Genomic DNA, 9,640 nt, shown 5'->3' with positions numbered 1-9,640 from the left:
AGTCTACAAGTTAATCATTCTGTTTTGAAAGATTTTAAAAAAATAACTGACTTATTTATATCTAGCTTTTTCATAATATAGTAGCTTAATCTAAAGATTAAATAATGTACTATTAATGGCTTGTATAACAGGGAGTTAATAAACTGTACACGATAAGCCATCATTAAATAATTATAAGCTGTTAATTACTTCATATAACTACCATGTACTTCAATAATCTTTCCTTTGGTACATATAAGTTATTGTTCAGCAATCATGTTGAAAAAAACATGAACCTCAAACTAATGCTAAAACAAAACTGCTTAAATATTGATTATAAAAGAAAAATAGAACACAGTAGAAATGATACAGTTTTTATTCCTTTCTGGAGAGAACATTTATGTTTACTTACTATATGATACTCACATACAACACAATAAATTGTGATATTCTTAAATTTGTTCTTATAATGGATTTATAATACTGCAAACGTCCATTGTTTAGAGCAAAATGAAAATTTCTTGACAAATTGACAAAGTGACAGCAGGCTTGTAGAATCTATATAAGATTATACATTTTGTTTGAATTTTGAAAAAGATTAAATCCAAAATGCCCGTATGGAAGAAATTTGTCCAAATGCACAAAATCAAGGTTTATGGCCCAAACAAGGCCATCGATAATGCTTAAATGGTGCAATCACAGTCCCCGACTGGGCACCAAATGCCACAGAGTTTGAAAATTGTGCAGTCTTAACCCAAACCCATGACCTTTAGAAAACTGTAACACTGCTGTACCAACTCAGACACCCTGCCATTTGCACTTTATCTCAGACAAAATGATGGCCAAGTTAATACACAATCTGTTTACAATTAAACTATTCCAGTAAACACTATTTATTACTTACTGTATAAAGTTGTACATCATCTCTGTTCTTTATTTCCTCTACAAATGGATTAGCCTTAAGAGGTACGGTTGCAAACACTGTAGTTTTTGGATGTTTTAGAATGTCTTTTACAGTCTGTGTAAAACTTCTGCTGAACAATTCCATCTTTCCTATCTCATCTATCACTATCACTCTTGTGTACTCTGATGGCTGAAGAATATGATGTTGAAAAATGTTCTTGATTGTACTAGTGAATTAAAAGTTCTCTTGTTCAAGGGAGACAATAAATACAGAATTTTTTGGCATAAAATTAATGGTGACTTCCCTTGATTTAAAAATATATGCTAAAACTCCTCACCTCATATTGCATAATAAAACTTTTGTAACTGTAATCTAAATAACATGAAACTCATGCATCTTCTAGCCATTAAATGTAAATATAAGCATCTGCCCCAATAACACACTCACCTGGCTTAAGGGCTTAAGACTGAGCATTAATAAATACAGGAGTGACCCGTATCAATCTTACACATGAAGTTATTTTAAAGGTAGATATTGCCAATCATGAATTAGAAAGACAAACAAAAACCTCTTTCTCTGTGGCCATATTCCGATCTGTAGATCCATACAGAAACTTTTGTTTTAAAATTTACTGTGAATAATAATATCTGTCATATGTTGCGGTTCATACCGGAATATCCATCCCGAGGGGACCCGCCCATTGGGCGGTAACGAGGCTTGCCGAGTTACCGCCTATGGGCGGGTTCCCGAGGGACGGATATTCCGATCCGAACCGCAAACATATGAAAGATATTTTTTCTTGCATATTCTGCCATATTATTTCATATTTAAAATGGTTTAACTCAATATGATATATGTTCATGGAAATTAAAGTCATTTCATCCATAACTATTTTCTTACAATAGCGTATGAACTTACAACTTAAATAACAACGGCGAAATGACGTTATCCTAAGACATATTTCCCTTCTAAAACGACGTCATTTTAACGCGGTTCATTCATAAATGGCGCTAAAATGACGTTGTTGTTTGGCACGCGACTCATCTGGCACCCCCCATGCCAGATGAAATTTCCGGCATGGGTAAAACTCACGGAAACGCCAGACTGCTATGCAAGAATTAGAAATCTTGATTAAACTCTAACACTGATATATACATTGTATTTAGATCTCCATATTTTTCTTCAGAATAGATTTTATAGATTGAACAGAAAATCTTAAAAAACTTTTTTAAAACTCCTTCAGTGCAGACTATAATCAGACGACACAGGTTTGCCGGCTGGTCTTGTTTTGCACTGTTTACATGGGCAAAATTTGTTGCCACCAGCAGGCTAAGAGTTAAGTGAAGGCCACAAGTCCTCTACAAGGCCCCCACGGTTACATGTTTAAACAGATTCGTTTTGATTTACATTGGTAAATGTTTACAATATTTTTTACCATTTAAGCAAAATGACCATATTGTCTTACAAAATATCTGGATCATTGCCTGTATTCATGGATTTTATCAATTCTAATTGATTTATTCCAAAGTCAAAAACGGAAAATGGGTGTTTTTAACCTTCCACACAGTCCTGCTGTGCAATTATCACTCGTGACATAATACATTTTTTGTAAAGTTGATTTTTCAAAGTTGATTTTCCTTTGATCTGAAAAAAGAGAATACTGAGGATACATGCAGAAAATGTGTGCACACATTCGTGATGAGCCCTGAACATAATTTATTTGTATACTTTTACATGTATTAAAAATAGAAAGTAAGTCATCATTTGGCGACTCGAATACATGGTGTAGTATAGTACATAGAAGTACCACCGTTTAAACGGTATCGTTTCGGTTCTTAACAATCGTGTAAACGTTTACAAAAAATTGTAAACGTGGGAGCCTTAGGCCTCTATACTTGTTGATCTTATAACCTACCTTTATTGCTAATGATGGTAATGCAAGCTGTTCAAATGACTGTAGTAAAACATTGTATCTGCCCACCATATAACTTCTCCCTGCTACTGGATTATCCCTGTAAATAAACATCACATGTCTTATCTATGATATTGTATCAAAAAACAACTATAAAACTTATCAGCATTCTTAATTCCTTTTTAGTACATTTTGTTTCAATACCGAAATACCTTTGTATAATGTACTTTCAATCTCTACTGAAAACTGTAATGAACCATTTCTTCATAAGTCTTGTTTAACAAAACATTTTATTCTAAAATACTCCTTAAAAACAAATTATTATAATAAGTTTTACACAAGTATCTGAAATATTTGTACTTATAGCTACATCATTTACAGCACAGGCACTAGACACAATTAATTTACCTTTATATGCTTATACAAGGGGTGATCCAAAAATTCGTGGACACCCTGCTTAAAACAAAAAGTAATAAAGCAAATCACATGAAATTCTAGTATCTTATTAAGTGCGCATATGTCGGCAAATTCTCAAAATATTGTAAAGATTGTACAGGAATTATCGATTCTGCACCAGTTTATATACATAGACATGACAAAACGCGGCGCAGCACACGACTCACAAACAACGTTATGCTATCCTAGGAAGTAATCTACGTTACCGTTTTGCCTTATAACTTTTCAAAGTATTCCCTTTTAACACGCACACATTTTTCATGGCGGCGGACGCAGTCTCTAAATGTACTCGCATACCATTCCTGGCTGAATGATGACAGTATGCATTGGGTGGCTCCTCTCAACTCTTCCAGATTGTCAAAACGTCTCCCTCTCAACTCTTTCTTTAACCTGAGAAACAAGGGGAAGTCACACGTGGAAAGATCAGACGAATATGGTGGATGACTGAGTACTTCTGCTCCAAGCTGGATTTGAATGGTCAGCAGTGTGTCCCGGGCACGGTGAGCAGGTGCATTGTCTTGGTGAAGAATTAAATTTCCAATAGATTCGGGTCGCTTTTTTCTCAATGTGTGCATAAAATCTCGACCATCAAGGTCGACCAGTCCGTGAATCCTCCCCTACACTTTTCCTTCCATCCGAAAATCGGCGATGCCACTTATAAACTAGAGAACGACACAGTGACGGTTTATTTGTCACACTTTCGATCATTGTTTTTGTCTCGCCAGGCGTCTTTCCAAGATTTACATAGAACTGTATAACTGTCCGAAGTTTTGCTGGATCCGTGACGTCTATTTTTGATAAAGCTGCTTTTATCACAGAATGACGTCATACACATCAAAACAACGTTATTATAATGTTTCCCGCAATTTTCTTTGTTTACTCAGTTTTTACATGTGTTTAAATGAGATAAAAACGTTGACATTACAGAGAAAAAGTAAGCTGCGCCGCGATTTTGATACTTAATGTTTTGATGTTGTCATATATAGATAAAAAATGCAATTGGTATTTTAAAATTTGGTCGATGTATTAAACAAGAGGGCCATGATGGCCCTGAGGTCGCTCACCTGTATATAGGCCCCAACCCCCACCCACCCCCCAACGTTGCAGGCCAATTTAACCCAAGGGCTTTTATTTGCACAAACTCGGTAGACACCCATAAGAAGATGTTTCATGCTAAACATCTAAGCTCTAGCTCATTGGGCTTTTTGAAAGAAGATTTTTTTTAAGTTTTTACTATATACACATATAGTTAAAAACAATGACACCCCTGGGGCCGGACCAGTTTTGACCCCAGGGCTTTTATTTGAACAAACTTTGTAGACACTTACTAGAAGATGTTTCATGCTTAATATCTAAACTCTAGCTATTTGGGTTTTTTCAAAGAAGATTTTTAAGTTTTTGCTATACACATATAAAAAAATCAATGACCCCCGGGGCAGGGCCAATTTTGACCCAGGTCTTTTATTTGAACAAACTTTGTAGACACTCACTAAAAGATGTTTCATGCTTAATATCTTAACTCTAGCTATTTGGGTTTTTTCAAAGATGATTTTTTAAGTTTTTGCTATACACATATAAGGAAAATCAATGACCCCCGGGGCGGTGCCAATTTTGACCCCAGGGCTTTTATTTGAACAAACTTGGTAGACACCTATAAGAACATGTTTGATGCTAAATATCTTAGCCATAGCTCTTTGAGTTCTTTAAAAGAAGATTTTTTAAGTTTTTACTATAATGCATATAGGGAAAATCAATGATCCCCCGGGGAGGGCCCAATTTTGACCCCAGGGCTTTTATTTGAACAAACTTGGTAGACACTTATTAGAACATGTTTCACGCTAAATATCTTAGCTTTAACTCTTTTGGTTCTTTAAAAGAAGATTTTTTAAGTTTTTACTATATGTATATAGGGAAAATCAATGACCCCCCGGGGCGGGGCCAATTTTGACCCAAGGGCTTTTATTTGAACAAACTTGGTAGACACTTATTAGAACATGTTTCATGCTAAATATCTTAGCTTTAACTTTTTTGGTTCTTTAAAAGAAGATTTTTTAAGTTTTTACTATATGTATATAGGGAAAATCAATGACCCCCCCCGGGCGGGGCCAATTTAGACCCCAGGGCTTTTATTTGAACAAACTTGGTAGACACCTATTAGAACATGTTTGATGCTAAATATCTTAGCCATAGCTCTTTGGGTTCTTTAAAAGAAGATTTTTTAAGTTTTTACTATAATGCATATAGGGAAAATCAATGACCCCCCCGGGGCGGGGCCAATTTTGACCCCAGGGCTTTTATTTGAACAAACTTGGTAGACACCCATTAGAACATGTTTGATGCTAAATATCTTAGCTGTAGCTCTTTTGGTTCTTTAAAAGAAGATTTTTTAAGTTTTTACAATATGTATATAGGGAAAATCAATGACCCCCCGGGGCGGGGCCAATTTTGACCCCAGGGCTTTTATTTGAACAAACTTGGTAGACACTCACTAGAAGATGTTTCGTGCCAAATATCTAAGCTCTAGCTCTAACGGTTTTTTAAAAGAAGATATTTAAAGTTTTTTCTTTCGGTTGCCATGGCAACCAGAGTTCTGCATGGAATTAAATTCTTTGAACAATTTTTAAAGGTGACCACCAAAGGAACATTCCTGTGAAGTTTGGATGAAATTGGCTTAGTGGTTTATGAGGAGATGTCATTTAAAGTAAAAGTTTACGGACGGACGGACAGACGACGGACGGACGAAAAGCGATCACAAAAGCTCACCCTGTCACTTTGTGACAGGTGAGCTAAAAAGCATTGATTAATAATATCCAAAGAGTTCACCTCGGTAGGACGTCACGTTATGGAGATACACACATTGTCCACGAATTTTTGGATCACCCCTCGTAATACTATACATAAAGAATATTCTTTATATATGGTTTTATAAGCGTATAGAGGTAAATTAATTGTGTCTAGTGCCTGTGATTTACAGTGTAACAAACACATGCAAAAAATCTTTAAATTCTAGTATTTAATGTTTCTTCTGTATTATTCATTCTTATTCATTCTTCAGTAGGCCTATAATTGAGAATTTGCAGACAGGAATAAGAAGCTCTAAAAATATAAATTTTCATCATCCTGACTGTCCGAGCTTCATTGGCCTTTGGAGTTGATCAATTTTCGCCATCTTGTTTTACATAAACAAATGTGTTTACATTTTCCTCCATTATTGAGAATAAATAACATCTTCTTAATCTTTATTGCTTTTTTTTTTTACATTTTTGCAATTTCTTTTCTGTTACTTCTTTTGATTACCATGACAAATTTTAGGTAACAGGGCTGATAGAAATTTTAAGTGTCTGACATCATAGCTTCCTCTCCATTTAAATATTTGTTACCTGTCTATGATTCTTGCCAGTGGGCCTCTCTTATCATCAAATGTAACAACATCAAAGCCAACCCTCTGTCCATCTTCTCTCTTCTCCTCAGTATAGAATCCTTGACATTGCCAATTCTCATCCTCTAGTTTGTCACAAACCTTCTTAACAAGAGTTGTCTTTCCAACACCTAAAATTAAAATATCAGTAGAGTAGTCATGAGACCTAAATATTGGTATGAATTTTGGAGTCTCAAAATGAAAATGAGACTAGATGGAATATGATTTGCATTTGATAAAGATATTTTGGATTGAAAATTTTGAATGAAAACGAGGCTGTATAGTGTGCGATATTGATATGGAACCTTTTGAACTCTTGAAATTAAAACAAGGCTATATGGGGTGTAATATGGATTTAATATGAATGTTTTGGACTCTAGAAAGGAAACAAAGCAAAATTTGTAAGATTGGGTCTAATAATTAATGATTTCTATTGTGTGGTGCAAATGCTGAAAGTGCATTGGTCATATTTTATAAGGTGTGAAATAATAAAGTTTATTGCACCACTATACTTGTACATGTATAAATTTATTGTAATACATGTATGTATGGCAAATATCTATCCCTCCTTCCCCTTAACCTGTAAGTGTATGTTGCGCAGAAGTACAGTGCATTTGCAGAAGATTAAAAGAAATTGCGACAGCGTAAAAAAGAAAACATGAACTTGTATGTGGCCAAGCTGCCAATGTCCTGACTGGGGCTGAAGAAAGTAGCCTTTTGAAGTAGGCAGAGACTACAAGGAATCCTTTGGTATGAAGTGACAGCTTAAAAGGCTAAGCCCTTTACTGGTATTACAACAGCACATACATACAGCATAATTATCAGGGCAACCTCAACTTGTTTGTTCGAGTTTTACGTCACACTGGTACAGTTTAGGTCATATGGCGAAGTTCCAGCTTTACTTGAGGAGGAAGACCTCAGGTGCCATCTGTCAGTATTTCAGTCACGAACGGGCACCTGAGTACACCGATGTTCCGTAAGCTAGCTGGATTGATTCCTCGAACCAAAGAATCCAAAGTCCCAGCCTGGATTCCAACATATGTAGTGGTGAAGAGCAAGTGGTTTGAAGTTAACGACCTTATTTTTGCATTCAGCCACTGAAGAGTACATGTATGTAATTGTACGTTAATGTGCTCATTGCCTGCTATACAGTGACATACCTTCAACCTAAAATTCATATCTTTGGCTTATACTCTGTGGATCCGTACTGGATAGTGAAAGCTGTTTATTGTGACAAAACCTCATTATACAAGAACTATATTAGAGTGGTTGGACCAATGCTCGGCGCATACCAATGCTCGGCGTAAAAATATATTTTTTTAGAATATCTGAAAATGTCTCGAGTTATCTCGGATTTAGGTCACTGGTGCTTTTATTTACATCTTTCACCATTTTATCCTGGCGTGGTTCACTGCTGGTAAAGTCACGTGACAATGCTAATAGCAGACGAACAACCGTATGTAATCTGCAACATATAAATTATTAAAATCTTTTAACACTAGAGTTCTGGGGCTGTAAAATTTAAACTAAAGTTGGGTACGTGTAAATGTATGAACCTAATTTGGTTGTTACAATTTATTCAGTATGTTTTCTTCATAAGATAAAAAGAGATTTTATTCGAAAAACAATCCTGCATCATGTAGTATTGTGCGCCGAGCTATGGTACAATTTCACGCAAACCACTCTTGTTTATCCGGACTATCTATAGCTCCAGCCATGCACATCATTATGTGATTAGCGAATTTTACACAATGGCTATTTAAAACAATATCATCGGTCTTGAAAATTGACATATAACATTGAGGTTTGTTGACTTTGATTTGAATTTGCCATATCAAATATAGTATTTTTACGCTGAGCGTTGGTCCACCCACTCTACATGTAAGTGCATGTTTACATACAGTATGTGACAGTCAATGAGGGTAAAACTTAAAGCATTTTGCATTTGATAAACATTTACTTACAAATATCCATTGCTTATTACTTACTCTAAAAATAAAGAGAATGTATCATAAACAACATTCTTTCACATTGACATTCAAGTCCTTATGTGGTTAGTTAAGAATTTCTCAATTTTGAATTTTAATTTTTATTTTACATTGTAACAGATCAACATTATTTCAATTAATGATTGACAAGCAATTCTGAGACATTAAAATAGAAGAATTATACCTGGTTGTCCTGTTAGCAAAATGTGACGTCTACTTTTATTAAGCTGTATTGCCTCTGCCATTTTTTTCAAAACATTTAAAGTTTTTCTCATGCTAGGACTAATCAACTGACCTTATGTTTACTGGTGCACCGGCCACTTCCTGTTTACAAAAATTGTCAAAATTTAGCAATCAACACTTAAATTGCAGCAGATCAAAGGTTTAAATGGGTAATTCAAATGTGAAGCAACATCTTGATACTGCGGAGAAGACGGGTGCATTGCAGTTATGTAAGCTAGGTCTGAAAGAAGTATGTATTAAAATCTGAGAAACTGTATGAGTAATCGGACATGCATGTCAACAATAATTGGGAAGGTTTTTTTTCCGACCAGTGCATGTAATACAATAGTAGATCCACTTATCGTATGGGTTGTGCGGCTTTGTTAATCATTTATCAGGGCTCACGCTGTCGGTCGCCATAGTCGCCATTTGCGATTATTTTATAAGATTGGCGATTATTTTTGCATTTTTTGGCTACAAATCTGGCGATTAATTTTTTACTTCCAAAAAGTGTTTATATAAGGTGTAAAAATCGATAATGAATGCAGTAGACCGCAATTTAAAACCAGCGGGGGTGCATTTAATTGAGTGTCAACTTTTTACCGGTCACGTGCTGCTAACTATATTGCCCGAGGTGAAAAAATACATGCGAGATGTATTAAAATTGTATAAGTACTTTTTAAAGATATTGTCCAGCATTTATAATAGCCAGATCAAATATCCGTCAATTAGCCACAAAAAATGCGTTTTAAAAATTGATA

The 9,640-nt window shown here is 35.2% G+C and overlaps 1 protein-coding gene across 1 annotated transcript; it reads right to left on the bottom strand.

Annotated features, from left to right (window-relative positions):
* Nucleotides 1-879: 879 nt before the first annotated feature.
* Nucleotides 880-9,105, bottom strand: LOC132745688 (cancer-related nucleoside-triphosphatase-like; the record flags this gene model as incomplete). The annotated part of the gene is given in 4 exon segments (XM_060734650.1): nucleotides 880-1,072; nucleotides 2,799-2,895; nucleotides 6,632-6,800; nucleotides 8,842-9,105. Coding segments are annotated over 4 exon segments (550 nt in total), but the record flags the coding sequence as incomplete, so codon positions are not given.
* Nucleotides 9,106-9,640: the final 535 nt, after the last annotated feature.

The sequence above is a fragment of the Ruditapes philippinarum genome, unplaced genomic scaffold, assembly GCF_026571515.1.
Source record: "Ruditapes philippinarum isolate M1 unplaced genomic scaffold, ASM2657151v2 ctg21444_1_1_1_1, whole genome shotgun sequence".
NCBI classification, from domain to species: Eukaryota; Metazoa; Mollusca; class Bivalvia; order Venerida; family Veneridae; genus Ruditapes; species Ruditapes philippinarum.
The sequence above is the reverse complement of the archived record's forward strand: the minus strand, read 5'-3'. Positions and strand labels throughout refer to the sequence as shown.